Source organism: Pseudorca crassidens, chromosome 7 (genome assembly GCF_039906515.1).
Source record: "Pseudorca crassidens isolate mPseCra1 chromosome 7, mPseCra1.hap1, whole genome shotgun sequence".
In the NCBI taxonomy this organism is placed as follows: domain Eukaryota; kingdom Metazoa; phylum Chordata; class Mammalia; order Artiodactyla; family Delphinidae; genus Pseudorca; species Pseudorca crassidens.
In genome coordinates this window covers 101,138,380-101,154,009 of record NC_090302.1, presented here as the reverse complement: position 1 = coordinate 101,154,009, position 15,630 = coordinate 101,138,380, and the positions used below count along the sequence as shown (strand labels likewise).

Here is a 15,630-nt window from a genome sequence, read left to right as displayed (position 1 = left end):
TTGGTTCACCTGCTAACGTACCGAGTGCCGCGGCAGATCTTCTAGCCTGTTCTAGCTCTGCTCGCAGGCTCAAAACCTGTCTCCCGCCATGGACGGCAAACCCCATGCGTGTAACAGGCACTGAGTAAATACTGGTGCCAGACTAAAATATGGTACGATCACACGGGCCGAGGAAAGTGGGTCATCTAGAGGGAAGAGGGAAAGGAAAAGAGTAAGGAAAATGATGACACATTCTTAAACAAAAGAGGCCATTTAATAACAGCATCGGCGTGAGAGCCATCAGGTAGGCTGACCACTTTCCCAGCAGCTAGGGACTCCCGCTAGGAAGCCGGTCAGCCTTCTCCTGGTGGCGTCAGTGAAAGAACCCGTGTGTGTATGCTGGAGGTGAGGGTGGGGATGCAGGAAGGAACAAGGCACTTTATACAACCTAAAAAAGAGACGAGGACGAGGCGCTCAGGGTTTTTCTTTTAATCATTTACCAGATAAAAAAAGAAAAAATAGTGATTGTTTCTCTTCACCCCCAACATTTCAGTTTCCCAAGGCCGAGTGGGAGAGAAACTTGTTCAACAGTGATTTGTGCTCCTGGCCTGGAGCAAATTCCTCCCCTCTGTTCTCCATCACCCTAAGCAGGAGGGGCAGGGCTGAGGGCCAGGCAGGCGTCTGGGACTGCGCAGCAGAGCGGCAGTGTGGCTGCTGTCTTTCTTCTCCCTGCTGCCAGTGCACTCAGGCCCTCTCCTGCCTGTCCCCCTCCGCCATCCTCCCCCACTCGTCAAAGGAAGTAGAGGACGGGCCTTCAGGAGGTGGGGCCGGGCGCAGCGCAGGACCGGGGAAGCACACAGCAGACGTTGCCGAGGCCACTGTCTTCTGCTTCTATTGCACATCCTGGCTCAGATCCCCTGCCCCGAGTGGTGGGCTACAACGTAACATGCTTCTGAAATTCAAATAACCTGCTGTTGTCTGCCAGGCTCAAGAAGGGGGGGGGTGTGCTGTTGTGCGGCTTCTTCTGATTTATGTATTTAAGTTAATATTTAATTCATTCACCACGGGGGCAAGGCAAAGATGATACCTTTTTAAGAAAGCATATGGGGTTTGGACACCCGGGGCTCTGTAGTCACCTGGGCTTCTCCTCGTCAAGTTCAAAAGACCAAGAGTAACCATTTCTCCAGTCAGCAGATCTTCTTTTGCATAAGATGGAAGAGGCGGCAGTGGCCACCAACCCCACAAGGCCCCTCTCCAACTGTCATGACCCTTGAGCCACTCAGGGGTTACCTCTCTTTCTGAACACCTGGAGAATCTGAACCCCAGGGGAGAACCTTTCACATTGTGTGTTTCTCCATAACGTGGCAGCTGTTTGATTCTCCTTCCTCTCGCGACCAATGGAAACAGAGAGGGGCTGGGAAGAGCTGTGTAACGGACCTACTGACAGAATAAACTCCTCTAAACACAGTGAGGGTGGGGGACGAGGACAGATTTTGATTTGGCAAAGCTGCACGAATCTTTCGCCTTCGCTGGCTGGAACAAAGCTGGTGGGGGAAGACAAACCTAACTGAGCCCGTGGCAGGAGCCGCAGGCTATGAAAGATGACAGGGCAAACACAGAACTGTATAAACTGTGGCACTAGAAAGATGAGAATGCAGGGCCATGAGCCCAGCTGGCAGCACGCCTCGCGAGCACGCTTCCAGAAATTCTATCTGTCCCGTAGGAAGTGGTAGCATCCAGATACATCAGAGTGGTTGTCCTTCCTCCTCTTTCCAACACATTCTGAGAGTTTCTCGTTTAAATAACTATGTACACACACACAAGCCTGGTCTCTCTTTGACACGAGGGTCCTTCACTTGAGGGTCCTACAATGGCTTTATAGAGTCGGTTCCAATTGTCTTTTTGGAGATTTACTGCTTGGGACCAAACCTGCAAGGAGAAGAAATGACTGAACTCTATACCAGGTAGGTCTTTGAGACGAAAGCATCCCAGTGTTTAAGGGACCAAGTCTGAATAATGAGCCCACAGCTCCCTCACCCGACTTCGGTACCCTGGCAGATTGGGCAATGGGGCTGGGACACGTTAACCTCGAGCCTCGCTACTGCCAGCCAGAGGACCACAAGCCCACCAGCAGCCCTGGGAATACAGCTCCGTACCTCCCTCTGATAAGGACAGTTTCTCAAGTTCAGCTTCAAGTTCAGCGTCCGAGATCCTAGGGTTAGGCACACTGTTGGTATAAAACGTCTCCTGGGGGTTGTCGGGCAGATCCGAAGGTTCTTTGGTGGTGTCCTGAAGGAGGATGTCCAATTCCTTCTCCAGTTCCTCACTGTCAAAGTCTGGAAAGAAAAGACGACAAAAGGACACATAAAGCCCAGGGAGGAAACGCATTACTGAGTCAAGGATTGAGGACTGCAAACCCAGCTCGGCTTTACAAAAGATGCCCAGGCCTCCTTGAAGGTTTATTAAAAAAATCGTGTGAGTTGGGAGGCAGAGGACACCTTCAAGCAGATATGCTTTTTCCATACACAGAGCTAAGTCATCAAGGAGGTGTATTTTGCTAACACCATGGAATGGACCCTGCTTCTCCTTGCCCTCGAAGAGGCCTAGGGAGTAAGGGATGCCAGAGCACCAAGGGGTCGTTAGCACAGCCTATCAAGGAGGAAATGCCAATTCCTTCTCCTTACTCCTGTGGAGAAGCCCCAGAGAGAGGGGAGGGTGGGCCAGCCCTGCCTGCACCAAAAAGAGCAGACCCACGGCCAAACCTATCACAGCACAAGGAGCTGAAGTCATCTTAGAGAGGAAAGAAGACGGAAGCACCGTGTCAACTCACCTAAGCCATTGGTTACCCCACCAGCCAGAGTCTGAGAAACTTCGTCCTGGGTGTCACACAGCTGTAAGAGAAAAGCACAACGCCTTGAACCCTGAATGGTCTTTGGGTCTCAGTGTTCAGGGTTACAAAGTAATGCTGCCCCATTGGAGAATCAAGGAAAGCGTCGTCAAGTTCGCAGGGTAAACAGTCTGGGAAAGAAGGAAGTACGGCGAAGTCACTCCTGTCCTCAGGAACTGCCTTGTGTAGGGGTGTCCTCCCACCCCCTCCTGTACCTCTTGGATCTGATCCACAAGGCTCTCTGCCTTCTCCACCGTGACATCCTTCATGGAGAGTTTCAGTGCTCCTACCCCGGCCTGATACGCATTGAAAACCTGAAGAGAAGGCAAAGTTATCAGGGCGGATAAAGCACACTGGGCAAAATACAGACAATATTGTTTCATCTCCAAAAGAAAGCTTTGTGGTCTTTTCCCCCAGCCATGCATGATTCACTCCATGTCCACTGAGGCCAAAACTGCCCAATAGGAGAGGCAAAGGCAGTCCCAAGCATATCCTGAAAGAACCCAGGCCTCCTCCAAACAGCAAAGCCACAGCGGAGGGGGTGAGCGGCGGACACCGCAGAGACCAGCCAAGCACTGGGGCAGAGGGGCAGTGGCTACCATCTGATCTGTCTGCGAGGCATAGATCCGGTCCAGGATGCCTTGAACAGTGTCCAGCTTGGCATGCAGGGCTTCGATGCGCTTCTCCGTCCGCTGCTTGGCCTTGAGAGACCTCAGGGCCTGGGGGGAGCGGGGTGTGGAGACATGTTCATGGTCAGGGTCAGACCGGGCAGGCGAAAGGGCTAGAGGAAGAGAGCCCTTCCCAGATGATAAGACCACCCCAGGTTTGTAAAACAAGCTGTGGTGTCTGGGCCACCCGCAGACTGTTCCCCTCGAGAAGGTCACTCCCTGAACTGGGGCTCCTCTCGCTGTGGGCACAGAGCTGTGGGGGGAAGAGAGAGAACTCACCAGCTGCTTCTTTCCTGCTCGGCATGCCCGGCGGGCTTCTTCTTTATACCTACGAACAAAGGGACAGCTCAAGATGACGAGGCCCGAGGACGCGGGTGGCAGGGTCCTCAAATGTCCCCAAGAGCAGCACTTTTAGTGAAGGTACTTTCAAATCTGAAGATCAAATTCATTCCACCCAATGGCCAGAAAAACGATGCCCAACAGCCCACTGCCAAACCCCTGCAGCAAGCTGAGATGCGGGCTGGGCGGGTCTGCCCCTGGGAAAGGCAAAGGACCAAGAAGAAGCTGTTTCACCCACAGCGGGGGCAGGGCGGGCAGGGGGTGTGGTGTGCAAACATGCTGACGAGGCACCCTGAAGACAAATTCCCATCCTGGGAGCCAGGAGGTAGGGAATGACTTCCTAACACCACCAATGATGCTGGCCTTCTCACAACATGGGGTTTCTCCCACTGTAAGAGGGCGTGAACAAGCCCATTCTAATTCCATGTCTACATACCCTACTTTTTGGAGAAGTGGTAATGTGCCTTTAGCAGGGACGCCTTGCATAGTCATTGGAGGGGAAGAGCAGAGGTCCCTCAGCAAGACCCCTGGAAGGCAGAGACCTGTCTCCTTCACTACTCTATCCCCAAGTCCCCAAGACAAGGCCTACCTCAATAAACACTGGCTAAATGGATACTGGCACGGAAGAGCATAAACACAGTGTTAAAAGCTGTACTCTTTGGGGGAGGAATTCATTTTTCTCTCCTTTGTGATAGTCTGTGCTTTCCATGATGGCTCCACTGAACAGTCAGTACTTTCACAATTAGTAAAATAAATAAATAAATAAATAACCTTTTTTTTTTTAAGCGCCCACAGACACCAGCTCTAAGGGCCAGGGTGGAGGTCAGGGGTGCTCAGCTCAGGGGGAGTTACCTCTCTGCTTCCTGGGATAAGGATTCCACCTTGCATGACAGCAGCTGTTCGCTCTGCATCAGCTGGTAAACCCCGACATCTACGTCGTTGACAGGAGAAACCTTGGCATGTGGGCCCCGGGCAAACTTCACAATCTGAGGGACAGGGACAAATTACTGCTGCCCCGACCCCAAATGCTGAGAAATCAACAGGCAGGGATGCTGGCGGGCACGTCAGTACACACTGAACAAGTGCTCGGCGAGGCAGGGAAGGAACAGCGAGTTTCCATACCTTCTCCCCATTCTGCTCAAGGACGGTGACTCGCTTCTCTTTCTGCAGCTGCAGCAACACCAAGTAGAAGGTCCTCTCATCCAGACAGGAGCCCGCACAGAGGGTGCTCAGCTCCGACAGGGCCACCACGGGGTGCGAGGAGAGAGGGGAGTTCTGATACAGACGATACACCTCCTCAGCCTTCTCCTGCAGGGAAAGAGAAAGGTGCTTGCGGGCCCTGATCGCTGCCCACGGAACCCAGAGAGCCCTGACCCCGTGCTTCAGATCCACAATCACACAAGGCAAGAGCAGGGGAGCTCTGACCCTGTCTTCAGTTTTGGAAAAGGAAAAAGGACTTGTGTTTTTTTAAACCTTGGAGGAAAGTCTGGGGAACACGGATAAAATGAGGTACGTAATATATTGGGAGCCAGATGCGTGCTTGCCCTTCCAGCTAGGACTTCATGTCTCTGCAGCTCCCTGGCCCGTGGTCCCCCACGGGGAGAATGAGGTGGTGTGGTGGGGTGCAATGGCCAGGAATGAGAGCCAAGGCCTGGTGGTTGGCCTAGCCTGTGTGACCCTGGACCAGTCAGTCTCACTGGTCCTCAGCATCCCACTCACCAACTGGAGAAGGTGGATGAGATGATACTTAAATTCCCTGCCAATCCTGGTCTCTCCATTTTTTTTTTTTTTTTTTGCGATACGCGCGCCTCTCACTGCTGTGGCCTCTCCCGTCGCGGAGCACAGGCTCTGGACGTGCAGGCCCAGCGGCCATGGCTCACAGGCCCATCCACTCCGCGGCACGCGGGATCCTCCCGGACCGGGGCACGAACCCGCGTCCCCTGCATCGGCAGGCGGACTCCCAACCACTGCGCCACCAGGGAAGCCCCTGGTCTCTCCATTTTTATGCCAAATGGCAATCCTGCAAACCGGAAATTATTGAGTCTATAAAGAGTCTCATGTGACAAATGGGTGGGATAGGATTTTTGTGAGAAGTCTAAGAAATACGAGTTCCAAAAAACAATGCCACTGTCTTCCTCTTTCATGGAAATTACTCGCTCGGTCTTCTGTAAACAAGAAATATTTACTGAAGTATGCACAGAATGCTATGAAAATACAGGGAAGGAATACCCAAGGAGTTCAGCAATTGCTCAGAAAAAAAAAAAGATTGTTGAGCAGAATCCTGTAGGGTGAATAAGTCATTAGGTGAAGTCGGTGGGAAAGGCATCGTGGGAAGAGTGATGGTCACGAGTCCCTCAACGGCAGGGAGTCTGAGTCCAGTGTGGTGTTTATGCGGGTGGGATGCGGGTGGGAAGGGCTGAGACAGCAGAAGCCCTTCTGCCTCATACAAAGTGTAACGTATCTTCTATGCTGTCCTTCACTCTGCAGATGGTGGGTAGTCCCTGAAGGGAAGGCCACGGCTAGATTAACAGAGATGTAGCTGACAAAGGGGAAAGGATGGATGGTAGGAGTTAGGCTCAGAGGCAGGGAGACCACTGATACAAGAGAATACGAGGGACTGAACAGGGCAATGGGAATAGGGACAAAGAGGGAGGGATTCAAGCAAAAGTTAAAAGATAAAACTGGCAGTCCATGGTAACTGGGTCTGGGGGGAAGGGCAAAAGAGGAATCTGGGATGACTCCTGGGTTCCGGCTTGAGTGACTGGGTGGATTAACAGCAAGAATTCAGGAGGAAAAGCATACTTTTAAAGGCAAGACAAAACATTCCGTTTTGGACATGTTGGTTTGGGATGCTTGAGATTGTACAGGAGATAACTGGATATAAAATTCTGAAGCTCTGGGCTTCCCTGGTGGCGCAGTGGTTGAGAGTCCGCCTGCCGATGCAGGGGACGCGGGTTCGTGCCCTGGTCCGGGAAGATCCCACCTGCCATGGAGCGGCTGGGCCCGTGAGCCATGGCCGCTGAGCCTGTGCGTCAGGAGCCTGTACTCCGCCATGGGAGAGGCCACAGCAGTGAGAGGCCCGCGTACCGAAAATAAATAAATAAATAAATAAAAAATCGAAGGAGATGCCAGGACAGGAGATATATTAATCTGAAAGTCCTCAGCATATAGAAGGTAATTAAAATCGCAAGTATAAGTGAGTTGCCCAAGAAAAGGCAGATAGCAAAGTAATAAGCTGAAGGAAGACCAACATTCAAAATGTTCGGGAGATGAAGGAACTCACAAAAGCAATCCAGAAACTGCTTGGGGAGAACCAAGGAGAGCCTGCACTGTAGTGAAAACAAGGTCAAGGTAACGGAAAATTTTAAGGAGTGAGTGGTCAACAGTATCCAAGGCAGCAGAGGAGTCTGATAAGACAGAAACTAGAGCTTTCATTAGATCTGACTGTGCTGTCAGATAAAAACATTTACTACAAATCTACTGTAATAAGAACGGTGTGCCGTCCACACACACACACATTAATGGTACACAACAGTAACAAATGATGTTAAGACAACTGGCTACTCATTTAGAAGAAAACAGCTTTTCTCTACCACATATACAAAACTACATACCGAATTATTAAAACTTAAATTGAGAAAATGAAAGTATAAAATACTTCGAAGAAAATATTTTAAAAATCTTATAGGGCTTCCCTGGTGGCGCAGTGGTTGAGAGTCCGCCTGCCGATGCAGGGCACACGGGTTCGTGCCCCGGTCTGGGAGGATCCCGCATGCCGCGGAGCGGCTGGGCCCGTGAGCCATGGCCGCTGGGCCTGCGCGTCCGGAGCCTGTGCTCCGCGGCGGGAGAGGCCACGGCAGTGAGAGGCCCGCGTACCGCAAAAGACAAACAAACAAACAAACAGAAATCTGATAACCTTGAAGTAGAGGATGCCTTCCTAAGCATGAGCAGAAATTCAAGAGCCATAAAGGAAAATTTGAGAACTCTGTAGAAATATAAAAACGTTTATATAGTAAAAGACATCATGGGCTTCCCTGGTGGCGCAGTGGTTGAGAGTCCGCCTGCCGATGCAGGGGACACGGGTTCGTGCCCTGGTCCGGGAAGATCCCACATGCCGCCAAGCGGCTGGGCCCGTGAGCCATGGCCGCTGAGCCTGCGTGTCCAGAGCCTGTGCTCCACAACGGGAGAGGCCACAACAGTGAGAGGCCCGTGTACCGCAAAAGAAACAACAACAAAAAAGACATCATAAATAAAAATGAAAAGCAAACAAGAGACTGGGAAACAATATTAACATCCCTAATACTAAATATATTATGTATCTATCTATCCCTAATAAAGAACTCCTACAAATGAATATAAAAGACAAAGAATCCAAAATAAAAAACAGGCAAAGGATATAAAGAGGCAATTCACAGAAAGGAATATGTAAATGGCCACTAGATAGGTGAAAAGATACTCAAATCACCAATAGGAAGTATCATTTTTGTTCATCAAATTGGCAAAATTTGAAAGATTGCTGTTATCCAGGGCTGGCAAGGATGTGAAGAGACTGGACACTTCAATGCAATCTTCGTGAAAGTGTAAATTTACACAAGCTTTTGAAAAGCAATTTGGCAATTTCTGTTAAAATTTAAAATGTACACATGCACTTCTAGAAATCAATTCCATAAAAATAAAAGTAGAAGTACATACGTGTAGGCACGAGGCTGTCAGAGAAGTGTCTTTGTGCAGTAGGGAGAAATTGGAATGACTCAAATATCCATTTGGTAACTATTGCATAAATTGTGGCGTGTTTATAGATTATTCCGCAGCCATCCAAAAGAATGAAGTAGAGCCATATTGGGTAGGGACCTGGAAGGATGCTCATGATATACTAAGGTGAAAAAAAAAAAGGAGGGTGCAGACCAACAGGTGAAAGCAGATTCCATTTCTGGAAAAAAAATGGAGTGTGTGTATATCCATATGTATGTATGTGTATATTCATTTATTTACTTAACTAATATTTACTGACTCTCTACTAGGTACCAGGCACTGTTCCCAGAGCCCATGGAACTTCTCCTTCTGGTAGGGGAGACAGCTTATATAGTAGATAAGTAAACAAGTAAATAAGATTTCCAAGAAGTATTAAATGCAAACAAGAAGATACCATGGAAAGTAATATAATAGGCTCAATAAGAAAAGATGTGTGTGTTCTTACAGACACAAGCAGGAAGGGAATGGACCCAAAGAGATGGAAATGGGATGAATAGAAAGGAAACTTTAATTTCTTTCTTTAAATTTTTAAATAGCAAAATCTATGGGCAATTTTTACTTTTTGGTATTTTTTTCAAATAAAATTAAAAGTTGCTGGCTGCTTTCTGTGTTTAGACTTGGGAAAATCAATTTACCGCAGAAACAGGCTTTTTTGTTTTATAAAAATATCCAGATAAGACCCTTTATTTTCACACATGAAAACAAGCCTCTAACCCAGGAGAAAACCATATCTTTGAAGTCACCATATATTTGATAGCAGATGTCACCGAAAGGGAATAAGTGTTAAGTGTTCTATTCAGTGATGTAAGCTGGGTACAGATTCAACAGTCCATGCCCCTGAAGAGCTAAATTTATTTTTCTACCTAAACAGGATTAGACTACTCTGCTGTCAGAAATTATTGTTGGTCCTTAGAAGGTCTATGTAATTCCACTCCCACCCCCATCTCTGCGTTTGCTCTCTAAAGACTGAGTCCAAAATCCCATCTGTGGGGATAAATGGATCTACCTCTCTTTGCTCCAGACTGGAGAACACCGGAGGTAAACGACCGCAAGGAGGGATGGAGGTGGCCCAGAAGCACCTGAAACGCCCCACGGTTTCTGTGGGGTCTTGGCTGAGCCCCGGAGGTCCTGGAGGTCAGGGCCCTGGGAGGGGAGGGGGTGCAGCGCAAAGGGGGAGAGGTGTTCCCCTGAAGAAAGTGCATGCTGTTCAGTCAAAACTCCCGGGGGACAGAGAGAGCTGGTAGATTTTGGAGACCTGCTCCCCAGGCCAAAGGGTGGTGCTGGGGGGTGTCTGTGGAGGTGAGGAGAAACTGGAGCTTCTCATGGGGCGGGGGCGGGGGATTCCGACCTGCGTCCAGCAGTGTGGAAGCCTCCAGGGCTATGCAAGGGCCCTGAGGTTGGGCTTGGTCTGTGAGTTTCAAAAATAACCACTGTCTCCGAGTCTACTTCTGCCACCTGGTGTTTAGTCAACTTTATAAACACACACACGCACACACAAGGTTACTATAACCTCACCCACAGCAATCGGGTGGAACGATGGCGGTGAAGCAGGTCTGCCCTGGGTTAAAGGGTGTGTGGGGGTGAGGACGTGGGGACAACAAAGCTTGGCCGAGAAGGAGAGACAGAGCAGTGATTAGGAGGGGCCCCAGGTCCCACAAGGAGTCATCCTGAGATGGGAAAACCAGAGTGGATTTAGAGGCTGAAGAAGGAGAGCACCGACAGACAGGGCAAAGGAATATACAGATCTGGAGGGTCACAGATGCCACAAAGGGTAGGGACAGACTCGCGAGCACACGTGGAACACAGGAAGGACACTTCATCCTCTGAGCCTGGGGAGAAAGCAGGGCTCAGAGGAAGTCACACTGGAGGTGGGAGGACAGACAGCTGAAGGCACGACTAAGGGGATTCTACCTTCTCAGTGCAGTGACTGCAGACAATGCAAGGCGTGTGGGAGGGCCGGGGAGGGGACAAGAACACTGGGCTGCCAAGTGGCTCCCAGGGCCCTCCTAAAGCTGGGGACCGTGAAAGGGGCCCCAGGCTTGGCGATACAGCGATTTTCTCTGGCAGGGATGGTGGACCGTGGGGCTTATCTAAGGTGGCTGATTTGCTGGTGTCTCTGGTGTGGCCCGGACGCTGCAGAGGCGCCCGAGGGTGTTGCTAAGGGAAGCAGTCAAGCATCAGCTGCATGCTCTGGGCTGCGGACGGAAGGCAGGCCAGGAGCAAGCGGAGTGACCAGGAGAGTAGGAAGGGATCAAGGGCCTGGTGGCTTCTTTCATGGAGGTAAGTAAGTACAAAGGGAGGACATCTGAGCCCAGTTCGCTGATTTAGGGGAGGGCAAAGCTGAAAGTCTAAGGTCCTCAGAAAGAAATTTTTGTACATAAACCACAGAAGGCAAAGCATTTTCTAAACTTTAGTTTATCATTAACCCCTACAAGTACGGAAAAGAATCAACTGTGTGTTAACTGACAATTCCTAGACAGAGGCTCACCCTTGAAATGTACAGGTCCAACTAACAACTAAAGACTACAAAGTACAGCGAAAGGGAGGTTAGATAAACTCAGTTATCAACTCTGTCACCATGTAAAAAAGATCCGTTCTTTTTCTAACTATTCACCCAAGCAACCCAAGGAACGTGGAGGGTCCTGCCACCACTCCAGATGACACCCAGACCTCCTGCTTCTGAGTACCCACCTTCAGAAGCTCCAAGGCCACGAGCACCTCCTCGGCAGGAACCTTATTATCCCCTAGCATATTGGAAAGAGTCCACTTGAGGGGCTTCAGCAGGAAGACTCCGACCCCCCAGGAGATCCAGCTGCTGTCTACACTGGCCATGAAGTCTGACTCCCGCTGCAGCTCCCCTCGACTGCAGGCAAAGAAAGAAAAAGACACGTAGTAAGGCTTACTGCAATGTCCCCACCGCCCTCCTTACCCCCAGAGAGGAATTTGGTCATCATCATAAACACCATTTACCGGGCACCTACTCCGTGCCGGCTACTGTGAGCGGTACTGTTTACGCTCCAGCTCTAAGCCTCACAATTTTCTGCAAGAAAAAACTGAGGGACTGAGAAGATGACAGAGGCCAAAGCTAAACTATGATTTGGTTCCAAAATGCAAGCTCTCCACTAAGACTACAGAGAGGCACAGGAGGCCACACAGCCTATGTTGAGACTTCCCGTTACAAACGGAGCTCAAAACGATAAAATGAAAACAACAATAATGGATTAATGTCAAGAGCAAGACATGAGGAAGAATACAAAGACGTTCAGAGAAAGGGTTTTCTGCTATTCCTAGGCTTGGGTGGGTGGAGATAAGACATAAGCATTTCATGGTTCTAGTGTTAAGTAGCTAAATTTACTGAATGCTTCCCCTGGGCCAGTCACTATGCTAAGGGCTACATAAGGAGTATCTCTTCAAATACAATAAATCTAAGTACAATTATCATCACATTTTATAACTGGTCAGACTGAGGCTTAGGGAGGGGCATATAATTTTTCCTCTGTCACATAATTTTGCACGTGGCAGAGCAAAGATTTGCACCCAGGCCATCTGGCCCTCATGCAAAGCTGTTAACTACTCTGCTATGCTGCTTCTATGGAAAAATATCTCCTGAGAAATTCTTCAGGTCCCAGACCCCATCAAGCCCCAAGGGGCATCAGTGGAGTGCCAGCAGTCAGGAGAGGAGAAATCGAGGTACTAAAGGTCTCTGGGTGGGAAGTGGCAGAGGATGGTCCTGTTGTAATAAGGAAGCCCAGACTCTTCCTGCCCCTCACTGACTTTTTCAGCTACTGTCTCCCCACGTTGGGCATGAACTCAAACTGTCCACAGCACACTTTCCTAGAAAGGTGAAGTTCCAGAAATGGCTTGCCCTATCAATGTCAGCCAAGGGAAGGGGGCTGGGGAGAAGGGAGATCTCTTAACCAGGAAGAGCAGAGAGCTGAAAGCAACATATCAAAGTTGACTTTCGTCTTCCGTCACGGAGGGAGTCACTGTGCTGGCGAGGCTGCTCTGGGTATGACATATACAACGTGAAGTGCAAATGCTTTAGAATCAGAAGACCCGGGGTCCAGCCCCGGCATGGCCTCTATCCAGCTGTGTGACCCCCAGCAAGTCGCTCGACCTCTCTGTGGCTCAGCTTCCTCTTCTGTCTGCTGAGGATAATTCTGCCACCTCACCCACAGGACTGCTGAGGGAGCCAGACGGTGTATGCATAATGCCTGCACGCTGCGAAGTGCAGTACGTCTGTTTCATGTGCATGCTACCGCCTCAGGAACCTCCAAAACCCTGCACCTGTCGCACAGGTAGCACCTACAGGACCTTCTTGGGTCACCAAGAGAGGCCAGACACATGACCTGTGGCGGGGATGGGGTGGAGGCTGCTGGCAAGACCCGTACAGGCCTCTTCCCCACCACTACCTTCTTCTCAGCTCTGCCCTTCCTTAGTTCAATAAATCCTGTCTCACAGACCTTCTGTTCCGGGGTTATTCAAATGTGGAAGCCCCTACGAAATAACTACATAACGGGATTCCAGTCCAGACAAATCACTGGCACCTCCGCCAGGCTGGCCTCTTCTCTTACCGTCTGGATCTCATCTAATCTCTCCCTCTAACTGAGGGGCTATACTGGCCCCTCAATCTCCCCCCATACCCCGCCTCCCTCTCCCTCCAAACACCCCTAACCCGGCCTCCTTCTTCGCCCAGTGAGCAAACACAGACGGCTCCTGGAGGCCAGACCCCGGGCTGGTCGCGGTGCGCTCCGGAGAACGACCTGGGTCCCTGCCCGCGCGGAGCCGCCCCGCCCCCGGAACGGGCCCGCCCTCACCGCAGCAGGTCCTGCAGCACGGTGGCCAGCCCCAGCGGGACGCTGCCCTTGCGCTGAAAGGCCTCCTGCAAGTCCCGCAGACGCAGGCGCACCACCCCCTGGCGGCGGCTGTGGCTCAGCACCAACGGCGCCCAGAAGCCCATCTTGCTGTCCCAGTCGGTGCTGTTCACTTCGCGACTCCTTTTGAAAGCGGAGAACAGGAAGGACATGCGCTCCTCATCCTCCTCCCACTCGGGGGGCAGTAGGCCCGCCGGGTCTCCCCCGGCCGGGGCCTCGGCCTCCCGCTCCGGGGACCACATTGGAACCCCAGGCCAGCCGAGGCTCCACACACAGCCCTGGCCCTGGTCCCCTTCCGCCCTGGTTCCTTCCCGGCTTCCGTTCCTGGGCCGCCTCCTCCTCTGTCATTACGTCACCGCCGCGTGAAATAAGTCCCTGCCTCCTCACAGCGCATGCGTTTCTCTACCGGCTTGCGCCAGGAGGCGGGATGATGACCCTATTTTCCGAGAAACTCAGAGCGCTTGCGCCGACCCCTCCTCCCGCAGCCTTTGTGCGGAAAGGAGAACGTAGCGCTTGCGCGGCGGGAAAGTGCGTGTCGTGACCCCTCGGTAATCGTGGAGTTTGGCGTGGTGTTGTATAGAGGCAAACGATTACGCTCAGACTTGCGGTGGTTTCAGGTAGTAGGACTGGAGAGTCCCGCTAAGGGGCGCCAAAGGCACCAGGATCGCCCGCGTGGATCACCGTTTAGTGCTCCTCGACCAGGCGTTCTTACTTCGGACATATAATTTAAACTTCCAAGTTAGCTTCCGTTTATGGTCATATCAGCGGATAACCGAAACTGTTGGTCACGCAAGCTCTGTGACAGTATATACGCCGAATTACAGGGATATATAAGGTTCTACTTGCTCCCCACCTTCTGGAGTGTCCCTCTGTTTCCTTCTCAGAATCAATATCCTATGGATCGCTTAAGATCCAGCTCAATTCTGATCGTCCTTGAGGGACTTCCCTGGCGGTCCAGTGGTTAAGACTCCGCGATTCCACTGCAGGGGGCATGGGTTCCATCCCTGGTGAGGGAACTAAGATCCCACATACCACGCGGCGCCCCCCCCCCCCCAATCTTCCTTGGAACCGTTTCCGACTGTCCTGATGATCTCTTTCCTGGACTGAACAATTTAGCATTTACTAATCTGTGTCCTGATATTTAAGCAATGGCTTAAATATCTACCACGCATAGTGGTTCTGTAGAAATATTTCATAAACTGAAAGGTGAGTAACTTCACTCTTGCCCTTCTAATATCTTAGGATCTTGTTCGAGTCTCACAAAAAAAATCTCATGAGCAAGAAACACGTCCAGTGTGTTAAGAATAAATTGGTTTTCTTTTTAACTGAACCACTTAAAAGGCGAAAGGAGACTTCCGCACGCATACTGGCTCTCGGGACTGCGGGCGGCGAGGCTGCGCGCTCTTCTCGGAGCCGCTCGCTGCAGGAGCGAGTCCGGTGCCCCGGCCCGAGCCTGCGAAGCCGCCGCCGCCCCGCGACGACCACCGCCGCCCCTGCCCTGCCGCCGCCGCCTCGGGACCAGCTGTATGATTAGGCCACAGTCTTCAATGAGTGGACATATTCCTCAGTTCTGTGGTGTTCTTGGTCACACGTTTATGGAGTTTCTGAAGGGCAGTGGAGATTACTGCCGGGCACAGCATGACCTCTATGCACACAAGTGAACTGTAGAAATTCATTATACTCCACAAAGATGCCCCCATAAGAGTGGTTAGAAACAGTGATTATTTAATGTCTGTCTATAAATCTCATTTTGTGCTGTTATGGAACACCTCCATTTTGAAAATCTGCATTGTACAGAAGCACATGTTTTTTAAGGTCTCCAGACAAAAAAGCCTTATAGTTAATTTTAATGTTTGCACTTTGGGGGTAGAAATACTCTGTTATTGTAGCTAAAACAATTCTTAATCATAAAATTTCTGAAATTCTTGTAAGTTTTTTTCATACTTACCTGAAGTTGTTTACCAACTTATTTTTGTTTGAAGTGTGATTCCCAACCTCTCTTGCAAAAAAAAAAAAAAAAAACAGGAAGTGGGTCTCTGCTAATGAATTGAGCAGACGTTTAATATTTGATACGCCTTTTGAGCTCTGTAACTTAATATTTGGATACTTGACAATTTGTTTTATTATGTAA

The 15,630-nt window shown here is 50.5% G+C and overlaps 1 protein-coding gene across 2 annotated transcripts; it reads right to left on the bottom strand.

Annotated features, from left to right (window-relative positions):
• Window positions 1-453: 453 nt before the first annotated feature.
• CHMP7 (charged multivesicular body protein 7) lies at window positions 454-13,826 on the bottom strand. Of its 2 annotated transcripts, XM_067745159.1 has the most exons (10): window positions 13,443-13,825; window positions 11,317-11,488; window positions 4,996-5,181; window positions 4,726-4,859; window positions 3,814-3,862; window positions 3,466-3,585; window positions 3,082-3,180; window positions 2,810-2,870; window positions 2,136-2,315; window positions 454-1,908 (listed from the first exon to the last, which is right to left on the bottom strand). In XM_067745159.1, exons 1-10 carry the CDS (start codon window positions 13,739-13,741, stop codon window positions 1,856-1,858), a joined length of 1,353 nt encoding a protein of 450 aa, XP_067601260.1. In that variant the 5' UTR covers window positions 13,742-13,825; the 3' UTR covers window positions 454-1,855. The 2 variants fall into 2 exon arrangements, with proteins under 2 accessions (XP_067601260.1, XP_067601261.1); XM_067745160.1 differs by lacking the exon at window positions 2,810-2,870 and having other exon boundaries at window positions 13,443-13,826.
• Between the last annotated feature and the right edge of the window lie 1,804 nt (window positions 13,827-15,630).